A 27,085-nucleotide genomic window follows, 5' to 3' on the forward strand; every position below is an offset into this window, starting at 1 on the left:
GACAAAAAATAGTAAGTGGCTCATATATCCAATCTTTAACCTCCTTCAAAACCCTTGGGGAAATATTATCTGGTCCAGGAGCCTTATCAATTTTTAAACTTCCCAATTTTTTCTTAGCCAGCTCAGAATTAATTCAGGCATTTTGTTTGATCTTGTTTCCATTTATCAACTGTTCAAGATGTGGAATACTGCTTAAATCTTCCTTAGTAAAAACTGGTCAAAAAGCAAAATTTAATAAACCAGCCATCTCATAATCATCAGATACTAGCCTTCCTTTATATACATGATTACCAGAAAAATAATTATTAAAAACGTGTATATAGCTAATTCTTTACATATACACATACTGATAAGCTGCTACAAATCTTGGTGTTTTAGCAAATAATCATATCTAATATATTACAGTTTATGGTATTAATTAATACCTAAATGTATTTGTTAGTGACCTCTTACTTCTTTACAGCTCTCATGAATCTCAAGATTATGCTTGTAAGTTGTCACCAAATGTGTGTGATATGGCAATCATACATAACTTTAAACACTTTCCATTAAACATTCGTATGTTTACACATAGCTATGTATATGAAAAGGTTGTTCTAGAAGTTGGGTAGGATCATTTTGATTTAAACAGTTGATACTATTGTGTAAATTATTGCTAGTAGTAATTGATATAGATGGTGCATAAATTATACATAAAACTTTCTTTGTTTGCCTGAATTATGTAGTGGTAGCAGCTGTGTTGCTCAGCTGCTTGCACTACTTTACAAGTTTTATTAAATGATTATAAGATTAAATATACGTGTAACTTACCCGTGTTTGATACAAAACTTTCACAAAATTAGGTAATACAATTCTTTATTATTTTTCACATATGTAAATGAAAATACATGGTATTAGAAATAATTATGGAAATGTTTAGGTGATAAACATAGAGGAGTCACAGTTAAAGAGTAATTGCAACTTTATGGTCAATTTATTATTAGTGCAGTACATTATTACAGGAAATAGAAAAGTAAATAAGTAGTCTAATGCACTAATATTTTGTATTTTCTTCATTATATTTTGTTTTTATTATTCCCTATGTTTATCAATTTATGATTGTGAAATATTGATCAAAGCTCCTGTATTGCTTTCACAATTCAGCCAAGTTGTTGGTTGCTCTTTGACCTTAGTTTCCATATCAGTCCATACAGCCTCAATAATATTTATATCAGGGCTTTGTACAGGTCAAGCCATGGTTGTGAATGTTCCAGTGGCCTTTTTTTTTTCTTTCCAATATTGGTTGACACTTCTGCTGCATGCTTAGGAACACTGGCTTGCTGAATGATGAATCACTACCCAAAAGGTTTTGCTCTTGAAGATGTAACATGATGGATAAGAATGTACTGGTACCTGTCATCAGTCAGGGTGCTATGAATTTTGTGTAAATTTCTAACAGTAATGTCATTGTTTGAGATTCAGCCCATACTTGTCCCCTAAGCAGGCTTCATTGTAGTTGTTATACATTGACCATTATATTGTTCTTCTCTCTGCCATTGAACAAACAGTCATTGATTCTTGCTAAACAATTAGAAATTGGATTCTACAGCTTTAATTTTTCAATTGTTTGAAATCTGATGTCCATTCTAACATTTGTGTTTTTTCTCTGATTAGTGGTTTTTAAGCAGCTATACATCCACTTAGGCTACCTTGTAATAACGTGTATCTTACTATTCACAAAGTAACATTCATAACTATATTTACAGCTGTATCATTGGCGAATCTCTACACAATTGTCATGTATCACGGAAAGAGCATATTTTGAGTAACTTAACATTACTTTTGAAGTGTAGGTGTTTCTGATATGGTAACTTACCTCTCTCACAAGTATAGCTATTCTTATTCAGTGCTGCTCTCTATATGCAAAATATGTTCACATGCTACAAGCCTTGAACTCCCACGTATCCCATAATCAATGTGGTTCACTGCATCTCCCATGTAAATCATCATGCAATAGGAGTGTGATACACCCTTCTGAAACATATGACTCCCTCTAATCGATTGTACTGAATTATCACTTCTCGTTAAGCAGTGGTCTAGTGTGGAGATTTTTCAATTGTGCTATTTTCACACCTTCATTTAATTTGTTATTGCAACATAGAACATTATTTAAATTATTTGTTTGCTACAGTTAGTTTTATGTATATGTTATTACTATTTACAAATAAATATTTAAATTACAGTTAATTTTATTAAAAGATAGAACAGTACATAAAAAATCTTCGGAAAACAATGATTTCCACTACTTACGATATTTTGAAGTTCTTTTTTGCACTTGTGAGTCATACTTGCTAACCCTCATCTTAAATCTTTTCTAGGCTCACATGTCAATGTAGAAAAAAATAATTTTTGTAGACTTTATATATGCATTTTTGAATACCTAAAAATTAAAAATGACTATACCAATACCAGAAAAAATCTATTTTAATTTACAAGGCTTCTTAACTATGCTGTATTTGGGTTTTAAAAAATCTAATTTCTGTTTGGAAAATAACACTGATCATAATACTTCAAACTCTAAAACAGTACAAGAGCTTCCTCTCGTAATTAACTTAAAAAGACTAACAGAATTATGTAGAGGAAATGTAGAGCTTTTGATTGGTTGTAAACTTATAGGTATAAAAAAGCAGGCATAGATAAACAAGTCTTCTCAAATGATGATATGGTGAGCAGAGCCAATATGGTTGGTTCAATAAATATTATGATATCTCAGTAAATAGAAAATGTAGGATATTCTTATTTCATATTCTAGCTTGTCAATATTGGAAATTTGAGTTTATAATTTATATGAAACTATAGACATTGTATTTTGGGCATCATAAGATGTAATCTGACCAAATCCACAAGATGACTTACCTGTGTGACACATAAAAATCTATATTTAGCAATTTATTTCAAATTAAAAAATTAACTAATGTATAATACTCAAATTTTAATTATAATCTACAATTTGATACCAAGTTTATTGGCATACATTCATAAAATATATTTCAATAAAATTTTGAATGTAAGTCTATAAAGGTAATGACGTGCTCTCCGACCACTAGCTACCTCTATCATGACAATTCCACCTTTGTAGCCTATATCAATCATCAAGGGGGGCACCTGTTCCTGTTCTCTTTCTGGTTGAACATTAAAACTCCTTTATTGGGCGTACACACTGCGGATAAGTCTCCTTGCATGTCGTGTTCTGGGTGCTTTCAACCTTGTGGTGGATCGTTCTTCAAGTACCAACCAGGTCTATCCTAAGGAATTGTCTCTCTACAGATTTGTGCACATGTGCGCTGTTTCGTAGATTGGTTTGAAAAGTATATAGTTCTGTTCTACTCAGTTTTAGGTGAAGATGGTGTGGACCCTCGTACTGCTATGGTTTGGAAGTTGTATTCCTGATGGGTCTTGGTTTTTGAGCTGGAGTTGACTGGCCATGCATGGTCCGATGTGCCCTAGCCACTCTATACATTGGGGCATTTTAACTTCCCCACATTCCTGTCTGTAGATAGTTCTTCTACAGTCTTTCTTCGCTAGGATTGAGATTCTGGTCTGTTGTGATTTGTATTTGAATCCACCCAGTTTTTCTCTCTCTTTGTGCTCCTCCCACTTTCTGCCCATGTATTCGGCACCTATTTCCACACTGGGCACAGAGGATACCTGGTACAGAAGTGGTGCGATCTCCCACATGTGTTCCTCTCCCAACAGGGATCACACTTCATGGGTGTTCTTTATATGCTTTCGAAAAAGATACTTCTTTCCATTCCACGCACCAGTCCCTCCACCTATTCAATATGGGATTCTAGCTATACATGTGAGAGGAGGTAAGGTTCCGTATTGGAAGTTATTATTTTCCTATACTGAAAATATATTTCTGATGGCTACTTACCTCTTCTCACACTTCCCACCCTTCCTCCCCACTAAAAACCAGGGCTTTCTTTCTGCCTAATCTCGATATAATAGTTTGGTAAAATTGAATAGAGGGAGTTGCATTCATCAGGAGGGTGTGTTGCACTCCTATTGGTGGAGGATTGTTGCATGATGATTAATATGTGAGACGAGGTGAACCACGTTGATCATGGAGTATGTGGGAGTTCAAGGCATGTGAAAAAGTTTTGCATATAGAGGGCAGCACTGAATGAGAATAGCTATATGTGTGAGGGAGGTAAGTACCTATCGGAAGTATATTTTCAGCATAGAAAAATATTAACTTTACTCAAGTACTTTTCTTATTAATAAATGTGCCATGTAAAATTTTTGTTCTGAGAATCATGAATGCATTCACCAAACTACTATTGGAAATAGTATGGGTGCTTTCATTTTTAGAGGCATTGTGTTGGTGTGGCCCTGGCTTATTAGTTGTACAATAACCACTCATTGTGTAAACTATCAACAGTTGATTGTAGCTTGGTGCATTTCATTTTCATAGATTAGAGGAGGAATAATTTCATAATATTGGAACTTTATACACATTTTATTTAATGTTTTCATAGTTATTCCTAGTACTGTATGTACTTCTAAAATAGGTCGATCAAATTGACTGAATGTGAATAGAGTTAGGGTAGAGAAGATAACATATAAAATATAAAGTTTTATAAAAAAAAACGTTTGGTATACATTTAGGAGATTTTAAGGATTACAGGAAATGAAATTTTACAATTTTCAGATAAGTGAAAGTATTTTTAATCTTAAAATGAAAATAACTTTGCACTAGGAGCAGTAAACACTCTGATTACATATTGTTACGACAGCGGAGGTCATGTGACACTAGTAACACGTCATATTCTTGTAGGTTCGTGAAGCCTCGAGTGTTTACTAGATTTTCGGTATTCTTGTATATAAGACCGCCAAGAACTGACGGCAACAATCGGAATGTAATTGAATTGCAGACAGAGATACAGACGACAATTGAGCCAAGCGCGTGAATCATTCGTTCGTTGTGAAATATAGCATTTGTTTAAGTTATAGCGTGACTGTGGAAACTAAGTGTATTGCAAAGTTGTATTGAGAAAGAATAATCTAGTTTTATTTAAGAAAGGACTTGTATCGCTAAAGTTTCTTTGGAAAGAATTTTTACGGAAAATTAACTAACGACCAGAGACGTAACAATATATTCACGGATAAATTTTTGATAAAAATATTTAATTGTAAACAATCTGATTTTTTTATGTACAAAAGACTTGTAATGCTTACTGAAAGCTTGCCAAATTTCATGAAGATGCACAAAACATATTAAAAGTTTTAGTATGGAAACTAATGGTTACTTTGGGGTCATGAACTTGGTTGAATCAACAAAATCTGTAGTGAGAGAATTAGAGTATGATTAATCTCTGAATCTGTATTATTTTTTATAAATATATCATTATACATTGGCTGAATAACTATGGTAATTTTTAATGTAATCCAGACATTCAAACCTATGATATCACAAAATAAACAGTTGATCATTTCTGTAACCAGAGAATTCAAGAATCTTAGTTTTTCTTTGAGATTACAAGGGCTTAAATATCAAATACACACGAAATAAATACTGGTTAAAACTAATCAATCAATCATGACTGCTAATTCATATAATTTAGTATAAAATTATGTTAGAGGGAAAAGAAAAAATATGAAATTCCATTTAATAACTGCTTTACTTGTTCAAACAAGGAAAATCTTAAATTTTAAAATTGTTCATCTCTGAACCTGTAAATTGTATATGACATAAAAACATCAATAAATTAGTTTATGTTTACTACAAAGACTGGCTCTTTTATTTCAGAATGATGCAACCTTGTATTAGAAATTATATTGCAGTTTTCAACGTGAAATTTTTAATTCATCATGGTGTGTTAAGTACAGCATGTTAATTAGTCAACATCTTGTGAAATATAGGAATAGAAGAAACAAGAAAAAATATGTACATGTTTCTTAAACTTTTAAGTTTTACCTTCTGATGACAAGCAGAAGTGCACTTTTAGATTTCAGTAGGGGGAAGAAACTTTAATGAGGTTGGGTGTTTTGCAGATAAAAATCAGTATTGTGTGATTATTTCCTATATTTTTTTATAAATCGTGTTATAACAAATTACCAAAACAGGCAAGCTTGCTCTACTGTACGTTTAATGTTTTTTAATTTCTCATCTTTGAAAAGCAAGATTGCCTTAGATATGAATCTCCCTTAAAGTCAGGCCAATGTTGTAGTAATATTAATACATTCCACAGGATTTTATATTTTTGAATTTCATGCTCATTTTAGGGCAACAAGTATTTACATTGTAGGAACATTAGTTGATTTTTAAGAATTTACCTACATTCAGGCTTTCATACAGTAAATAATGGAGATATAAAATAAAGTGGATGATACCTGATGCTTATCTGTGGAAATAACAGATTAAAGAAAACAATTGGGTAATAACCTATTTGTGTAACACAAATGTCAGGAAATAGCTAATGTTTTACATGTTATTGTGTAAGTGTTGTTTTCAGTGATAAGACAGGACAGCTAAGTTTGAAGGTTTTTTTTTTTACATACTGTGGAAGACAGTGTTGAGGTAGTCTCCATTCACTTGAGCAAAATAATTTTTAAAGTATCAAATCAAACCTATTATATCACTGAAGCTTAGCAAGAGTAAAATAATTGGCTGTATTAATGCATGTTTAGTTTGTAAGAGTTTTAAATAAATGTTACTTACTTATGTAGGATGAAAAATCACTTCCTGAATGTCAATTTTTCCACCTACAGGCTAGGAAGTTACTAAATGAAAGTAACTGCACAAAGTACACATTTTAGGTATGTGTATTGTTCTTAATGTTAAATAGTGATACAAAACATATATGGCGGAGGGGGGAGCACTTCCATATGCCTCTTTTCAAATGGCACCCATGGTCACAAGTTAACCTGTTGAAATATTTCATTTTGTGCTTTGAACAGGTTAATCACCTTTTGAAATAGCATTTATTTTATGTGTGATGTATATATGTATTCCTAATAATCTTGTCTTGGAGATGTACTAAACTGTAGTGTTTTTAATTTTAAAATGTACATTTTTATGAATATGATATATAGTGTTAACAATGTTTTCTTACCATTGTCATCTTTACCATTACAGCAACGAAGAGAGTAAATAGTAAAAATTTAGTACCTAATTTCAAATGTTTTGACATTTAACTGTGTTATTGAACATATTAGTTTTTATTGAACTAATTTCTCTGATATGTACAGATATTGACATCTGACAGAAAAGCTAAATTGTCCACAAAAATGAAAGTTAAGCAAAGGAAAATGTTTGGACACAAGTAAACAAACTAATAAAATCAAGCTTAAAATTGAGAGAAATGAGAGACAACAGAGTTAAAATTGAGAAACAGAACCACAGGGGTAAATATTCTTTCAAAACATCCCAAATTTTTACTGTACCTTCAACCAGTGCTATAGTGCCATCACTTCAGTGAAAAAAAAAATTGATTTCCTTTTTTTTGCTTTTCTTTTTTCTCTTTTGTCCCAGTTTCCTTCTCAATTTTGACCTTTTCCATTATGCAAAATTCTTCCCTAGTTTTCAATATCTCAAAATTATTCCTATACCTTTTGAAAGAGTATTCAACTCTGAAGGAAATGTCTCACTTTTATACTCAGGCAAAGCCATAGTTAACTGTTGTAAGCCAACTTGAAGATAAATGCATACATACTATCTTGAGAATTACAACAGATTAGGTAACCTTTACATGTGTAAAAGGATTAGCACGTACTTATAATTTGTGACATTCACTCATTGTGGATGTGATTGATTACATGAAGAAACTATAAGAAAATATAGAAAAATTGTGTGGAGATAGCTGAATAAAGATATATACTAATCATAACACTTCTTGTAAAGAGGAAAATGTAGATATCTTGACTGTAGCTTCCATTTTAAATGGAGTTAAAGATTACAGGACCAGTTTAACCTGTAAGAATTTTCATCCATTGTACTTGTGAAATTACAATCATTGAAACTGTAAGTCTATAATTATTTAAAACAGATAGACTTACAGTTTCAATAGTTGTATCATTGTCAAGACTTGCTTATTCAAAATACTTATTTACTCAGACAGAAATCTAATTTATACAAGCAGATCTTGGTGAAATCATTATTATTGTAAACATTGAACATTTAGATATAAGAAAGTAAGATAAGATTGAAAACTATTCATTCATTGGTTTCATTGTGTTTTTACTTATGTAGAGCAATGGTATATATTAGAATGTAATTGTGCATTAGAAAATAACTTAGACACCACTGTACAAAAAAAGTTATGTACTAGATTTTTTGTAAATATCTTTTTTTTAAACTATAAAGAGGATTTTTTGCTTCAAGTTAGTACTATTCATGGCAGTTTGACAAAGTGTGATTCACTCAGAAAGTGTTTCTTCAATCTATGTGTAGGCTTGAAGGACTTATTATTGTATGTGCTTTACTTTTTATTTATAAACTGATAATGCTAGTTATTTGACCACTCACTACTTTGATTTTATTTTCCCACATTTTACTTTTTTTTTATTGCAAGAACTTTGTGTATTTGAGTATAGTTGATGATTTACTTCTGTAAATATATATATACTGTCAATGTTCCATTCAGGCAAGAAAGAGGAAATATTCTATAATTTATACATTTTTGTGTGTGTTTTCATTGCATGATTTAAAGCCATCAATTTTACATACAGATTTTGGCCATAGTTTTACTCTTGTGTGTTATAATAGGGTTTTATTACAAGATGAGCTTGTTTTCACTGTCAATTTTTTAAGGGATAATTCTTATCTGTTTTGTCATATGCTTAAAGTAATATATTTAATACACATAAGTATTTGCATCTTGTTGATGAAACAGTTATGTTTATGTATATTGTTTATTCACAGAAACTTGTCATCAGATTCCTCAGTCTTTGTAACTGACTATATATGGGATGAAGAAAATAAAGATATTCATAAATGTGTAGCATTGAAAGTGCATAAGTCAACAGTAATAACATACAACTGCCATGAAAACATAAAATTACCATTTGTCTGTGTCAGTCCAACATTTTGGAAAGTTGAAGAGTTATATGACAGTATGTAACTCTCTTTTTATTGTTATTATATTTTTAGTGATATAGTAGTTAAGAGTAAACTGACATTACAATGTATCTATTTTATTAAAAAGAGCAATGGTAACAAGTGTTGATAATCTGATTTGTGAGGATCAAGATTACAAATATTTTCCTTATGTATATCTCATACATAATTAGTGCTTGTGTATATGTATTTCCTAGGACATTTGCAAAGAAAGTTTATACTCTACTGTACATTTAAAGTCATATACAGAAAACTAACAGAATAAATGCACTACAAAGTTGACCTGGTAACTAGAGTATTCAGCTTGCAGCCTGCAGATTGTTGATTTGAATCACATCACCAGACATGCTCACCCTTTCAGCCATGTTAAAGAGCTACCCAAGAGTTGATGTTGGATGAGGTTGACTAGCTGCCATTCCTTTAGTCTATCACTTCTAAATTATGGATTGCTGCTTTCTACACATGCAGAATTTTTGTGAGCTATACACTGTTTACAGCACACTTGCATTCAACTGCTGGAGGCAAAACCTTACCCTATATGGCGAATCAGCAGTCAAATGGTTAAACAAACAAACACCTCAAAGTTTTCCTTCAGATATTTGTTTTATTTCTAATGATTTTATTAGCTGTTTTATTAAAGATGTGTACTATAAAAGTGAGGCACTGACTTTTATATAGTGCATACCTTTGATGAAGTGTAAAATGAGGCAGTGGTTAATTAAACAGTTTTTAGCACAAATAATCATTTTTCATGCATTATAGTTGCCGTGATCTAGCACTTCATGAACAAACAAGCACTAAATAATAGTATAAAGAAATCCACAGACCTCTATTTAGATATTACACCATAATTGTTATAAATGAATACAAATTAATAATCCAGTTAAAAAAATCGATATTTTCAAAGCATAAAAAGAATATATACATTTGACTTTATAGACATTTTGATGTGGTTTTGATTAATTAAATTATAATTGCCAGTAGCAGAAATATTACTAGTTTTAGTAAAATCAAGTCTGTGAGCATGTGATCAATCTTCTTTAACATTACATGTTGCTTCTTCTACTTTGTGATTTGTTCAAAATGTTACTAAATTTGCTAGTTAAAAATATCTAATTATATTCAATGTAATTATGGTAACTTTTTTACATTCCTTAATGAAGAATTTCTTACAAAAGTGATCTTCAAATACTAATTAATGTGGCTGTGATGTAAAATACTGTTGTAACAGTTTCTATTGTTAGTCTGTTTTTTTGGATTATTTTTTGTAAATATAAGAATGAAAATTCTAGTCAACATATTGATAATGAATGTATTTTATCTTATTAACTTACAAATCCACAAGTTATCTAAACTAATGTTTGCAGATATTCCTAAATACATAACAGTAACACAATAATTTATTTACTTGATACTTTCTCTCATGTGCACAATACTTTCTTATATCTCTGTTTCTTCATCAAAACATAAGCCCGGTATTCACTAAATTGAGTGACTGGCAGAAAGTAACAGACAAACTATATAAGTCGGTAATCAATTTTGTATATCCTAACTTGCTTTTTATATAGCTTAACTCATTTCATTCACTTTCAAGGAAGTTATAGTCATTAATCCATGCCTGTCATGTGACATGAAAACTCTCTCTCTAGATAATCAGTAATACAAATGTCTAAGTAACAAAACTTATCCTACAACACTGCCCCTTCATTGCTTTGTGAAGTACCTTGAAAAATCCTATTACATGCATGCACACAAACACAATGATATATTAAACATAAACTTTTAGAACTGACAAAAAGTAGTTCTTGACAAGTAAGGACATTAATACTAATAAATATAGACATGGCAATCATTAAATTATTAATCAAATATGTGAAACAAAGTGCAATCAGAACTTTTTTTAACCAAACAAAATTTATTTATTTACTTATATACTGGACAGTGTATGAACAGCCATTTTCTTTTTATTGTGTTCTTTTCCTTGGCTTACAGTGTAAAGATGGGATGACCATTGTTCTTTATCAAACACTTGGAGGTTCGTTTTTAGGTAGATGGTTGAGAGCTTCCACTGGTGGTACTCTGGAAGTGGTTTTGATAGAAACCTCACACTTTTCAACAGGTTTACTTGCTTTTCACAAATTCTTCTCTGAAACTAACCAGACTACCATTATTCTGATGGTTTGCCTTCAAAGATTACTTTGGTTGATGACCTTTGGCTTGAACTACCTATCTTTTTGGATTCTGTTCTGTTGCATTTTAGGTGAATGTCTTCATTATTTTGTACTTTCATTCCTGTTTTCACTGGCAGTTCATCCTCTGGTGATGTAATTGTTGTGGTATCCAAAGGGATTTTCTGACCTAAGACTGTGGAACTGTGTGAACCAAGTATGTAACCTCACATCCATATGTTGACACTAATTCTATTCCCAATATGCACTTTTCCTTGATGTCAACTACCCACACATCATGTTATGAGGAGAAACTTCTCACAATTAGAGGACTTCCTACTTTCTGTTATTTTGAATTCTACAACTACTTGCTGTTTGCATAAATTCATTCACTTGTTTCATGCATAGAAACAGTTTTCTTCTTTTTATTATTAGATACATTCAAACAATTGTAGATGTAACACCAATATCAATGAACATGTTTCAAAGCTATCCAACAGTGTATCTATTGAAGTTTGGACTGGTTTATCTAAATAATGAATTCCTTATTTAATTTTGTGCAAATGGAGTACTCTCACCTGAACTTTGCCTCTTAAGGCCAGTAAATTCCCATTTTCCATTCTCTAGTTAGCTCTTTGTTGTTCCTCTGATCCACACTTGTAGTTCCCTATTTCTGTCATTCATTGGGTGTAATTATTATTTATTGATGGAATTCTGTGTGAAGTTCTTGGCAATGTGCCCTTTGAAGTTGCATTTGAAACCATCTACTGTCCTGTTGGTTACTTTTTCCATTCTGACCAACCAGTTGTCTGATTAATCCTTTGAGTTTTTCAAGATTTCCATCAGAGGGAATTGATATTTCCATGCTATTTTGTTTTGCCATCTGATAAGTCCTGGATGATACTTTTAGTTGTTTATCAGCAACAATAGCTGTTTCATGTTCAGTCGTCAGCTTCATATCTTCTTCAAATATTAAGCTTAAAAACTGTTTCTTTTGAATGTGCAGTAATACAAATAGCTTGTTGTTCACTACTCCATCCATTTACTTTGAAATTTATTTGAAACTGTGCCTCCCAAGGTAAATTTCTATCATAATATATTGGTTCCTCAACTGGGTGATTTTTCTGAATTGGCCTAGTAAATTCCTTAAATTGATTAACTGGAGGTGTAGACAGTAGTATAGTAGTAACAGCTGTAGGCCACAAGGGTTTTTCTAGTCCACTGAGCATAGCTGATGGTGTTTGATTTTGAAATTATTTATCAGATATAGAAAGAACTCTTTCTAGCTTGATTCTTGCATTTGTCATTTCAGGCTCTAGATATCTTATCTTGGCATTGTTCTTTTCTTTTTCATTGATCTTGTAATAATCATTCTTTGCATATCTGATAGCTTCTTTAATCTTGTTATTTGTGCTACATTTTTATATTTTATATTTCACTGATCTTATAATCTTTCTGCGGGCCTGTTATGTTTTTTTTAACATTAATGTATACTTTCTCTAGCTTGTTTGATCATGTTTTTGATTTATTTGATTTTTGTTTGTAATTCTTATATATAAGTCTAATGTTTCATTCTCGTAATTTCTCCCTAATAACTTCCTGCCTTTTTTTCTAATATTTCCATCATTCTTTTTTATCTCATTCAGTTTTCTGTCTCTTCCTAATCTTCTTTCCACTGTTACATAATTTCTGATATGATATCTTACCTCCTCTCACAAGGAGTAGACCAGTTTGTCTGGTTTAGTTTCTGTTTTGTTAGGAAGAAGTAACATTTATATATAGCCATCTTCTAGCTGTAATTGTATCAGGTTAATAAAGCTACCTCAGGTCTGTGTGGAAATGCAGGAGTGGGAGATGGAAGGCTAGTGGTGAGCATTGAAAAATTGTGCCAGTAGCGGGCAGAACTAATTGAGAAAAGCTATTTTGTGAATGGGGGTATCTATCGGAAATACATTTTCAGTGTAGGAAAATGCTAACTTCTCTTAAATATTCAGTCTCATTTCTAGCATGACATCATTCTGAAGTCCAAGCTTGATTTTATTTTTACCTAAATAATCCAACTCCTTATACTGTGTTCTAATGGTTTTTATTGTTTGGAAGGTTATTGTAGATTATATGGTAAAAAGAAGGATTCCAGGCCTTTTAATCATAATAAAAGGGTTTTATTTCTGTGGCCACAAGTTAATGTAACTATTCTATGCTGATGGGCATAAGTTCACAGGAGATATTATTGGAACAATTTCACTTATTAGTTATCTTTCTTGTACTTATGGAATTTTTTTTTATCTTTTATCATGAAACTGAACTAAAAGACTAACTGGCTGACAGTAACAGACAAACCCATAAATAAACTGTCTAACTAAATAATCAATTATTTTTAGCCTTTCTCACTTTTATTGTAGATCAAATTATTCTACACTTTAAGAAAATTTTAATTATCAAGTCATGCCCATCACAAATGTGAAAATTTCCTCTAAACAAACAATTATATAAGCATCTAGATTACAAAACATAAACTAAAACAGTATTTAAGCTGGTGAAATAGTCTAGTTAAGAGAAAGTTATTAAGCATTTGAATCTTCATATAGACTTGACAGGTATTATGATTTTATACCAAAAGTAAAAACTTTAAGTAGCATAATTAAGTTTAAATGCAGGGGTATGAATGCTTAACTCATGGAATAATGATAAGCAAACATGTCAAGAATATGTATTAAGCATGACTAATGAAGACCCTCAAGGCACAAGACATCCAGTAAAAACCATTTGAAGTCAAAAATGATTCTCTTTATTGGCTGTTTAGTATGTCTTATGTATGTACTGGTCTAGAGTTATAGTTTATACTATGTTAGGGCTGAAGTGAAATTCGTTTTTGGTTGATAAGAATAGTGGGCAAAATTTAGATAAATGAATTCAAGGAAAATATTAAATTTTGCTATTTGACAATTACTTATTGTTTAATTTTGTTACCATATTATATACTTGTTCATTTATAAATGTGAACAAGAACTATACTTGGAAAGTACTCATTGAGCAGAGTTAATCTTTTAACTTCTATTGTATTATGCATTTTTTAAAATTAATATGAAGTTATCTTTAAACATAATTTACCATATTTAAAAATTTTCAATTCCAAAACACATGTTGTAGCTGAAACTGAAATTTGTGTTTTATTTACTCTCTTTGTTAATGAATATGTTCTTTATGAAAAACCTAGTGCATGGTCTCATTTATTATAACTGCCAGTTTGTCTAGTTTAGTTTCTGTTTTGTTAGGAAGAAGTAACATTTATATATAGCCATCTTCTAGCTGTAATTGTATCAGGTTAACAAAGCTACCTCTGGTCTTTTTTGTGTTGTTTTTTCCTTTACAGAATTAACCTCAATTAAGGTCTAGCTTTGAGTGTGAAAATGTGATACTTCTTGTTGTTGTTTTTTTCAGCTCCATTCTGCAGAAGTGGTGAAAAGTTTTCATACTTAGCAAATGGATGTTTGAAAATTGAAAGTGAAACTAGAAAAACCTACCATGATGCTATGGATAGCTGCATAAAACTTTATAAGGGGAATATAATTGAAAATGAGTTGTTTTCGGAGTTGGTTAACACCAGGATTGTCTTAGATGGTAAATTTAGTTATTCTTTATATTAAGGTTTAACTACCCCTATATTACATGTCAGTATTGTGTGTTAAATGTTTTGTTTTCCTTAAATGATTGTTCTGAGAACTTTATCATTGCTGTGTCTGTTGTATCCCACCTGGCCTAATGAGCCTTGATATTAGGTGAAATACCTCATAGGCACTAGATATAACAGTTGTAGTGTGTTTCATATATTATAATATATTCTCCATAGCTTTTGCATAAGGATTCTCTTGGAAAATTTGATCATTTTGGTCTAAAAATCTTCTGGTCAAAGCAATCTATTGTTGTAATGGTTTTTATTATTGGTCAGGTTCTTTTGGATTATTTGGCAAAAAAAGAATAATGCACAGTCCAGTCTGCTTAATGGTAATGAAAGTGTTTTATTTCTTGAACTTAATGTTTTACAGTTAGTTTAACTAAAGCTTGCTGATAAGCCTAAGCTCATAGTAGATTTTAATACAACAGGTTCTCATACTTGTTAATTTTCTCTTGCATTTGTGGTACTTTTTCATATCTTAAATACTTTGTTGAAAAAAAAACTTAGTATTCACAAAGCTGAACTAACTGACAAATGGTTTAATACTGACTCAGTATCTATCTGCACTGTAACAGACATGCAAATCAGTCATGATAATACCCTAATTCACTTTTTATATGGTTAAACCATTCTCTAAACATTAAGAACGGATCTAGTCATTAAGCCATGTGCTCTCAATTGATGTCAAACTTCCATCTGGTAAAAAAAATACAATACATGTGTCTAAATGAAAAAGAACTGAGCCTACCACATTACCTATACTATCTATATGAGTCAGAACTTAGAAATACCCCATTAAATTATGTACCTAATTTTATATACTGATCTAAATGGGAGAATTTTTAGTTTTATTTTTTTGTTTATCACTTGCTTAAAAATCTAATAATTGCTCAATTATTTATATAAGCATATATACATGTGTGTGCAATTACTTTTGTGTGTAAGGATGAGGTAAGTGGATCTTGTCCCAGTAAATAACAAATTATAATTCTGAAAAGATATCCTTACCTTTCTGCATACAGTAGCTACTCCTTGCACATCTGCCTTTAATATTTTACACATACTGCTAGCCTTGGGCTATCTCCCACTTGAGACGTGTTCTAACATGAACTGTGCTCATGTGGGATGTAATCATCATGCAACAGTAGCCGTCCATCATTAGGAGGGTGATACATTCTCCATACACGTAGTTCCCCATAAGCACTTTCATTCAAAATTAACATAATTCTTTTTCTTGGCACTGTCATGAACAGACATGTTTATTGAAGTTTAAACTTTGTTTAATATTGTGAGATTTGTGTTGCCTATAATCATATGTAAACTTTAGTTCATTTTATTTTATTTCAATCTATGTCACCTTTCAATTACTGCATACAAAAAAAAAAATTGATCTTGAGAATTTATTCAATAACAATGAATTCTCAAGTGACTACTTTCTCCTCCTGAGGTTTTGGTAATGTTGCTAACACTGACCCTACTTTTCCTGTGGCCACTGAAGGCTCATTGACTATGGAGGACATTATTGCCATTATTCAACATGTCATGGGTTTGTTAATCCCTTCTTTGTCTCATCTACCTGTCCCTACATCAGAAGTGTGTTACCCTCTTTCTGAACCAGAACACAAGGATTTTGGCAATTTTGACTGCCTTTTACAACCTCCCAGGTTTGCACTAGATTCCTCTTTACCTGTAGAGGACAATGTTCCTCCTCCATCTTTTTATGGATTTGATTTCTCAGGTTTGTTCTTTACTTTCTCTTTCACTTTTTTCTTTTGATTCTTTCTTTTCCTAACTAGATGACTCCGAGATTTTCCTTCTCCTCTCTCTGACATATGTGTAATGCTAATGTATTTCTGGATGAGATTCATTCACACTCTCAAAGTCCTCATCCTCCTTGGCTTCTTTGCCATAAGTTATGGCATTTTCCTTTTTCCATTATTGAATTCCATACCTCTTAGGTCCCTTTTACCTGACTCCTGTCTCCAATAATTCTCTCTTGTGATCAATTTTTTTCATTTTTCCCTTTTCTTACCCATCACTTTTGTTACCTATACTTTCTTCATCTCCTCTCTTAAGCCCTACACTGTGATTCTCTTAGTTTTTCTTGGAGTTTTACCATTGGTACTTTTCAATACCTTGACCAGGGTTTTGTCTTTTGCTTTGTCCCTACTTACTTGGTTCCTCTATTGTTGGAACCTTATAGGATCTGATGCTCTTCTCTTTGCTGTTTGTTTGGACAAGAGAGTCATGGAGAGGATCTTTTGCCCACTCCAGGGTTTTATTCTTGTCTTTTTATTGTCCCCTAAAAGACCTGGGACTGTATCTCATCATTGACCTTTCTTCTTTCAACCAATAACTAGTAGATTCTTAATTCAAAATGGAAGGTTTTTCTTTCTATTAGTCCTCTTCACCTGGATTATTGATGACCTAGGTCAATGTCTTGGATGCCATTTCTACATATTCCAGATTGATAGCAGTTTCTAAAAGTAACACACCCTAGACAGAAACAGGGCCAGTGCGATACAAGATTCTGGCTATTTGTGTATGCATTGTTTCCCTAAGTAAAAGGATTTAGCACATTTTAACAACCACTTGACATGTGGTTAACAATAATTTCATGACTACATGAAGAACACTGCACAAAAATTTAGAAAAATTGTGTAAGTATAACTGAATAAAAGATATATTCTAAACTAGTTATGGAAGGGTGAAAGTTGTTCAATGATTTATAACAGTGGAATAAAAGAGACAAGAAACAATGTTGGAGTCAAAATGAAAATATCAATAAAAATAAAGAAAAATACTACAATATGAATGGATCATCTAATAGTAGAAAAAAATAAAAATAAATGAGAAGATAATGGATGAAATTCAATTTAAATTAAAGCTTAAATAGTCAGTACAGGAATCAGATATGGCACAAAGACAGGACTTATACTACACATCTTGAATTTCTTAAGATTCAAGCTTACTTTTCTGTAAAACAGCCAAGAATGAATATACAAGGCAAATTCTCTCTGTAACTAACTAATGAGGAAAGGGACACCAAAACTTGTAAATATCCTTGCTGCATGTCAATAAAGACAATGCAACTATCCCATAAAATAACAGATAAATTTCTTGACTAGCCAAACCACAAAAAAGTAAAGCTTCAAACTGAATTCTTACACATGATCTCGCCCTGAGTCAGTGTTACAAAATCAGAATTTTGAAGGAATGGAATGTATACTATACGAGAGTAAGGTTTGTAGCATTTTCATACTAAAGCATCTTATATTTACCTTACATAAAAGTTTTCCTAAGTTTTAAATTTTGTAGTATTCTAATTTGGATCATATAAATTTAGTCAATATCTTGTGCTAATTGAAACCTGAATGTTATTTTCTGTATTAGAACTCAGGCAAGCAGGCTATTGTTTCATGAGATAGTTGTATTGTAGCCTACATTACTTTTTGTATGTGGGATTGCTTTGTGAATGTCAAATGTAATAGAGATGTCTTCAGATATTAGTAATCCAATTTTCGGATTGGTCATTTACATAAATAATTGGATAATGAGAACAATTTTGACATTTCCAAGCAGATTTGTTCTATCTTCAATGAGTCAGGACTTATTGTGAAGCACTTTTGTTTTCCTTTTTTCTGTTATTTATTGATTGTGTGTGTTTCTCATTTATATATTAATATATATATATTAAGTTCAACCACCATTCATCAGTTGCTTTTAAATACAACTATATATTTATAAGGATACAGTTCCTTTATGTTGGATACAATTTTTCTATATATCAAATTATTGTGTCCACCTAAAACAGCAACAGTTTCTGGCCCCTAAGCAAATAGCCAATCTTCTCTTTTGTGTTGTTTTTTCTTGTAAATAAAGTTTATTTACATTTCATCATTACTTAGCCTTTTAGATACTGCCTTTAACAAATCACTATACCTGTACTTCTAAGTACTAAATCTACAAACATCTAACTGTTGTGGTGATCAGGTAACTGTGTACTTGTTCATCCAGAACTTGGGATTAATACACATGTATGCACATAAACATGTTTTTATGGACGAGAAGTGGTCTCTTTGTGCTTGCTGAAACCACTCTGTCATTCAGAAGCTTTAATTATGTATTGAACATCCTATGATAGAAATCAAACTGTGGGATTTTAATGAATAAATTAGCTTAGAATTAATAGGTTATCTGTTACCTTAATATTTATTACTTAGTTCTGTTTTTCATCAAAAGCAATCCATCCATTTCGTAGCATGTAACTGGTAAACTTATGGGTTTGATGGATCTTCATAAATGCAAGACTTGATGATGAAATTGTTATATAAATTTATATCATTATGTTTGTGGTTTAATATGAAACTAAGCGTGAAAACAAAAGAGCAAATGACAAGAGATATACAAGTATTAATAGAGCAAAGTATTTTGAGTTATTTGGTGTCCAGCACCAACAGTTCTTTTTGCTTTTCATTATTATCATCATGCATCATGATATTGGTCTGTCTAACATTAGTATCAGATTCAATCAATTGAAAAAGTGGTATTGTTGTACATCTAGTTGTAAGTCCTTGAAACCTGGTTGTTGGTCATTAAAAAGGTCTTTGAACTTAAATGTTGCTGAATATTTTGTATTGGTAAGTGTACACACAAAAGCTGTTTTATTAATTAGGCTTATTTTAAGTCTATACTAGAACTATTTATACGAGTGAATATGGAATGTTAATCTCTGCAGCTGTGAATTACACATAATAATTGTGCAACAAAAGTTTATATGTCTTTGTTAGATGTCAGTGCATTTTGTGTAAAAATATATGTTTGTGGTTTATTAAAGATGATTATCTGTGCATGGGTTATGTTCTACCTAAGCTGTTCATATTGTGTGTCAAAACTTATACCACTCTATCAATTTTCAGGAGACTTTTGGGTGAAATCAACAGAAAATGTGAGAGGCCTTTGCAGTGCTTACGTGGGCAATAAAAAGGAAATGTTTGAAAATTGTGAACTAAAACATGGTTATATTTGTATCAGTAGTGCCTTAAAGATGGGTTAGTAGCTATGAATATATCTTAACTTACACTTGAAATGTATTATTTAGTTAAATATACCCTTTATGCCATTAGTCTTATATCAACTCATAAGCTTTATTCACATCATACATTATTTACACTTATATTTGTGACACCATTCTATAGGTTCAGCAGTAGACTTGTGAGCTAGATGTCAGAAATTGTGATTTGAATCGTGCAATGGGCACAGCATAGATATCCCATTGTGCAGCTTTGTGCTTAATAAAAAAACAGTCAAATTCTGTCTTTGGTTTTCAGTATATACTGTTTCCTGTTCTGACAGATTCATTCATTTATAGCTGTGCAGAGCTTTTATGATGGCTCTTGTGTAGCTTCATGAAATATCCAAGTGACATAGGAGATATGGAGATATATGGAGATATAAGTACTCACCTTGCTGTGGATAAGGTTTTCAGAACAAAGGGAAGTACTGCTGTACTATTTGTGACTTTGTAAATTCAGTGCTATCTTGTGACACTTAACAACAGTCTGAAAGCTTTAGCTTTTCATCCTTTTGCTATTATATTTTCATTTCATTGGTCTATGGAGGTGCTTCAGGGCATTCATGTTTCTAAGTTGCTTGCTTTATTTGTTTTTCAGAATGAATATGAATGAAAGTTTGTCGGTTTTCATTAGGGTTTGTATGGTTCATGGAAAACCTGAAAATCCCTTAAAAATTATAATGTAGTGAAGATTCTTGGAAAGCTAGAATGTTTCTATCAAAATTTGTTTATCCCAAACATTTTAAATGCCAACAAAGTAAAGCATTTTTACTTTGGCCAACTGTTTTAAGCCCCATTTCTCATGATCTGCCATCAACACATTTACTCACTAGCTTTCTGTGTGAGAGGTGAGTATCTATTGGAAATACATTTTCTGGTAAGGAAAATGTTAATGTTGATAATGCTAACATTTCATTCACAAAACCATGTTGAATAGCATTCTGTACAAGGGGGAAGCACACTTTGACCCTCATCACCCATGCTTATAGGGTTAAAATAACTAGATTGTTTGTAATGCCCCCCAGTGGCACAGTGGTATGTCTGCGGACTTACAACGATAGAATCCAGGTTTTTGATACCCATGGTGGGCAGAGCACAAATAGCCCTTTGTGTAGCTTTGTGCTTAATAATAAACAACAACAACAACATTGTTTGTAATACTTTCTTTTAATAATTATGAAGCACATAGTTTTGAGTGAATATTGTGATTCTTAAGAATCAGAATCAGGTTGTAACATAAATATGATCATGAAGTCCTGGAAAAAGTCTTGGAATTTTGTTCTTGGTGAAGTGTATGAACCCTGTTTTAGAAGTTAAATTTTGTGTAATTTGAAACATTAAAGTATGTTATCCTTCTTTAGTCAATTTTATAAAAATCGTTTAAAGAAAGTACCATAAAATGAATAGCATAATAAAAAGGTTTACACTTAATCAAACATTAACCAGGTTACACAAAACAAAGTATCTTTCCATCTGTTCTCTAATTAGCTTAAAGTTAATACATTCTTTACTTTTTTTGTCTCATACTCATCATTAGTATCGATCCAGTTTTCATCATTGTACGGTAAGATCAGTACTTTTTCCTGTAATTGTTTTCATTGCTCATAGTAACCATAGATAGTAAGTGGTGACTTTACCATTTTGTGCTTACAAAAAAATCTCTTCCTTATTTGTCCATTTTAACAAAAGAGGTAATTCAGATGTTTGACCAATTGTTTATTTAGAAAAGTAAACATTTTAATGCTATTTTTACCCTGCTGTTTATCTCAAGGAAATGAAATCATTTTTAGAATAATATATCTCAGATCTATCTTTTGTCAATACTATTGAAAATTAATAAATACAAATTCTAACCAGTTTGTACTAGCTACAGTTAAATGCATTTTCAATTTTGTTGCCAGTTCCTACCAACTGAAATAGGTATAGCTTTTTCCTGCTGTTCTCATTAACCAGAATTAAATATTACATTATCTTTTTGTATTTGTCTGATCTAAAGCAAACAGCCCCCATTGGCACAACGATATGTCTGTGGACTTACAATGCTAAAAACCGGGTTTCGATACCTGTGGTGGGCAGATCACAGATAGCCCATTGTGTAGCTTTGTGCTTAAATTCAAACAAGCAAACTAAAGTAAACAAATTCGGCTGTCAAGTGATTGACAGTGTTACATGATTTATCTAATTTGTTTCAATCTAACTAATTGATGGCTACTTTATGGGTTCATTGAAATCCCTGCAAATATTATTTTAATTAAAAAAGATCAGATTGATAATAAAGATTCTGGTTAAACTAGATAATATGAAAACTCCACAGCATTATGTTCCCCTTCAATACTCCAAGCTTGCTATGACAACAGATGTTTATATTGTAGTTACATACTGATGACTTGGTTACTGATTTTACTCTAATACATTGAGGAGATGTATTTGAAAATGATATTTATAAAGAAAAATTCTGATGCATCAGGCAACAGTGTTCTTTAACCCTCATGAGCACACCTGGGGTCCACATAGACCTCAATGACTTTTTGGATTGTATAAATCATTACATAATCATTACAAATTTATATCAATTCATGTAATAGTCAAGCAGAAACCCTGGACCAATATGACACTATTGTGTTCGAAACAGGCAGGTGAAGTACAAACTATAATCTGATATTTATCTGGGGTCCAAGTGGATCCCATACTATCACTGACCATCACTATACATGCAATTTGCCCTATAGCATACAAAACAAAGCATGTATGTGCAACTCATTCCTCAACAAGTGTTCTCTGTGATGAATGCTTTATTCTTAAGAAACCTTGTTTTATAATTGTTGTAAATAACCTGCTTATTGGATTTTCATTCCATAACCTACTATAAGGATACATTTGTGTTGGGGCCTTGTTGAACCCAAGGTGACCCACAATGTACCTTTCAATTTTCTTTGAGTTGAATTTTGTAGTATTGTGGTAATCTCATCATATATTGGTGGATAATCACTTGAATATAGGAGTATAATATAACTTCAGCATTTTTTTGACACACTGCTTGTGTAAGGAATGGTTTAACACTTTTATTTGTATAGTTGTTTGTATTTATTTGTATACTGATGAAAAATGTAATTTTGTAATTTCCTGATTTGTCAACATATTTCCTCTAGAATACATATATCTTTATATTGTTCAAATTGCATGCTAATGCTAATAAAAGTTTTAATGGAATTGGTTATTTGGAATTTCAATCCAGAGCTTACTATAATGCTAATTTTGTGCTGGGGTCCAGTTGGACCTGAGGTGTTCCACAACGTATCTTTTCAAAGATGTGCTGATGAGGGTTAAAACAAAGTTAAGTAAACATTGCAATTCAATTCAATGAATTACTTTTTGGGAAATAAAAAGTAAAATATTTTATCATCTCTTAAGAATATTCTAACTTTTAAAATAAATGTTTGAACCTATTGCATTGAAATAGTGATGGAAATAGTATGTTTTAAACTATTTTCTTTAGATATGAAAGTTTTTATTCAGCCAAATTCTAAAACTCATCTTCTGGAAATGCCTTCTTTTTTTAAAAATGAAATTTCCAACAAACATTTGACCTGTGAGATGACACCAAAATATAATAATGTGAGTTATATGTGGGTGAAAAATGGAATTTACCTCTCGTCCAGTAAGCAATCTATTTTTCCAACTAATATTATCGACTATACTAAATGGTTTGGTACTACAAATACGAAGCAAGGAGAATATGAATGCGGGGTGTGGTTTCCTGGTTGCCTTAAGCCAGTCATGTCATCACCTGTTTCTGTGTATTTTTCAGGTAAGATTTTTTTAAGTCATTTTATTTCTTTATATAAGTTAATTCAAGGTAGTTAAGTAATTTAGGTAGAGGCATTACAAATGTATAAAGAGGTCACTTTAACCCTTTTGCTGCATAGTTTGGGTACATTAGAATAAACATTTATACCCACTGACTGCAAAACTCGGATATAGCTCTGTGTGAAACCTGGGTGTTTATATGCCTCATTACAAAATTGCCAACTTTGCAGGAACACATGTAGAATCTATATAAAGACAGCTTCTTTATATTTTGGATATTGTTATCTAAGTAATTTATTTTATATTTTGTATTGATTTTGGCCTCTTATTGACTTAGTTTTGCCTATATTTATGCCATTTACTAGAGAACACTTTTCTTCTAAGTTTTCTCAATTTTTTGTTCAAATTATTATTTTTCACTATCCAGTAGGGTTTTCAAGGAATGCTACTGCCAGATATAGAAAATACAGCTTCTTTCAATATTGAAAAAGTAATACAAAGGATCAAATTCATAGTTTTATTTTTGGGTGGATAATTGATACTTTTTTTTGGGAATCAGCCTGAAAATTGATTGTGAAGTGAAAGGGTTAATCAAGTCTTTAAAACAAATTTTGGAAATGACAGTATAAAAGTGTTAATAAATCAGTGTTTCAGAGTAAAATTTTCAAATTATATGAAGAATAAGCTGATACTCATATGAAAGGCATAATTCAAGCTTGTATTAAAATTTTTTATATGCAATCAGTTTTTTTTCAGCATTGTAGCAATATCAAAATAAAAATTCAAAGGGTAAAAAATAATTATTATTATTACCATTGATGTTGCTTCTTAATGAACACTTTATTACTAATAGGTTTGGAAATTTCCACAAATGAAGGGAAAATCAAATCAGATTGTGTTTGTTTTTCAAACAGCAGATTATGTAGATGAGAGAGTAGCCTATTAAAAATTAAAATAGTTTTTAATAAGCATGGTTAAAAATTTTGTAACAACATCAGCAAACAGTTAGGAAAAGTTAGTGCAAAACTCTGAATGACTTACATTGGTTTGAAATAAAATCATTTTTAAAAATATAGTTTGAAAATATATATATAAAAAACCTATTAACAAACTTATAATCTTGTGAAATATATTTAAGTGTTAAATGTAAAAAATATTTATTAGGGTAATAAGTGCTAGGGGAAAGCATGTATAAGTTTGTTAATGTAGTAATTTGATTCTTGAGAAGTAAAATCATCACATGTCTGCAACTCTTGAAAAGTGGCTGAAAATATAATGTAAGCATTTTTGCACACACAAAGAGTTTTGTAGGAGTGAATAACTTTTTTCTTTGTTTTGTGAACTTATTCTGCAAAATTCTTAGTAGAAACCTGATTTAATCTTTTTTGTGACTGTCAGACATGTTGTAACCTTTAATCACCCATGGCATTTGATGTCAAAGCAAAAATGTTTTGAGAAAGTGTTCTTTGCTATTTTTATGGATAATTTTTATTCTTAAAAAAAATATTATATTTCAGATTTAATTTCATTAATGATGAAGATTCAAGGCACAACTTTTTCTTTGCATTTTGGTTCCAAATATTTTCCCAGGAATCTGAGAGACTTTTTTAAAACTACAATGGAGTTACTGATTGAAGGACTGAAAGATTATCTACCAAATCCAACTTGGGATTTTGTGAATTTCAAGTATGTTTTTTTACTCTTTAACTTGATTATTCTGAAGAAACTTTATCGTGTATTAGACCCAAGGTTATTTTATTTGAATGCAATATATATACATATAGAAAATTGTATTAAAATCTTAATTTTTTATGGGATCTATACTATTAAGTGATTTGTATTGTCTATAACAAAAATTTTCAAACATCTGATCACCACTAAACTTTCAATAGCTCTCTTATACACCCTAGAGAGATTTGAAGACCTCTTACTTATTTAATTTATTTTCCCATACTTTTGATAATTCAGTTTTCCCATTTCTGCTACCTTAGTACTTGTCAATTTTCCAAACTCTGCTATCATGAAAGTTTCATGCAGGGACTGTTTGGTATGGCCCAGATATGTAGAATATTTAGAAATACAAGTTAGATAATATATTGAAAATAGTTTCACTAATATGAAGAAGCTGGACTGCAGTAGTTAGTTTCTAGAAAGTTTTATTCCAGTAGTCAGTACACCTGTATTACAAATGCAAGACATTTCACTAAACTGGATTTAGGATGTTTCAAGTCAGAACTTAAAAAAAATTAAAATATATTGTAAATTTCAAGTATTTAGTATAGGAGAGTAAATTATGTGATTTTTGCATACTATAGCAGCATGAAAGTTTATGTTAATACATAGATAGTAGTTCCTCAAAAGCTCAGCAGTAAGTCTGACGTTTTATAATGCCAAAATTGGATTTTGATACCTATGGTTGGCACAGTACAAATAGTCTATTGTGTAGCTTTGTACTTAAGAACAAACAAACAAAAATTCCACAGTAACCCTGGTACATTTGATATAAATTTACAACTAACATTAAAGACAATTGAAATTTAATAACAAAATTTTAGTCATATTGCAATTGTAGTATAAGCTTGTATGTGTAATGATATGTGTATTGTTTAGATTTATATAAATTAACAAATGATCACCAAACCTCATGAGTACTGAGGGTGCCCTTTGTTTTTAGTTAAGTCTTTTTAGCAGTTTTTCAGTTACATATCATTGTAATTCCAAGGCAATAAATACCTGCACACAGAAAGCTATCTTCCCTGTGCCTTAGACATTTGCATGCCACTAGCCTTTAGAGAACTTATGAGATCTTGTGATTTGTGCTACTCCATAATGACATTATTATGCAGCAAAAGCCTTCCACCAATAGGAGGGTGACACAGCCATCCTGCACACTAGTTCCCTCTATACATTTGCACTTATGATTTACATTTTATTCCTCAGCACTGAACATATCAGACATATTTTTCTTTGTCAATTTCATGAGATTTACGAAGTTGAGGGAACTTAATTTCCTTCTATTTTTCTTCAAACTACGAACACTTGTTCATGTACTGTCTTCTACTACTTGTGTGAGTGACTAATTTCCTCACACATATTGTGTACTGTTGATGGCTTATGGAGGCACATTCCCTGTGGTGGCCATTGGGGACAGGATAGTGGGTTCCATTATGATACCAGGTACTTCAGCTCCAGTCCCTTCATCAGGCATTCCTTCCCCTTGTTTGTGGGATGGATGAGGATGAATTTGAATGTTCCTTCAC

The 27,085-nt window shown here is 31.4% G+C and overlaps 1 protein-coding gene across 1 annotated transcript in view; it reads left to right on the plus strand.

The window, feature by feature from the left end:
* The window catches only part of LOC106460726, a 145,943-nt gene that overhangs the window by 22,638 nt on the left and 96,220 nt on the right, over nt 1-27,085 (plus strand). The window contains exons 6-11 of the mRNA XM_022386515.1: nt 8,348-8,453; nt 8,906-9,096; nt 14,710-14,889; nt 19,864-19,995; nt 23,515-23,826; nt 25,343-25,511. Of these exons, the coding sequence (XP_022242223.1) occupies nt 8,348-8,453; nt 8,906-9,096; nt 14,710-14,889; nt 19,864-19,995; nt 23,515-23,826; nt 25,343-25,511 (1,090 nt within the window). The remainder of the gene's footprint in view (nt 1-8,347; nt 8,454-8,905; nt 9,097-14,709; nt 14,890-19,863; nt 19,996-23,514; nt 23,827-25,342; nt 25,512-27,085) is intronic.

The sequence above is a fragment of the Limulus polyphemus genome, unplaced genomic scaffold, assembly GCF_000517525.1.
Source record: "Limulus polyphemus unplaced genomic scaffold, Limulus_polyphemus-2.1.2 Scaffold1, whole genome shotgun sequence".
Taxonomy (NCBI): Eukaryota; Metazoa; Arthropoda; class Merostomata; order Xiphosura; family Limulidae; genus Limulus; species Limulus polyphemus.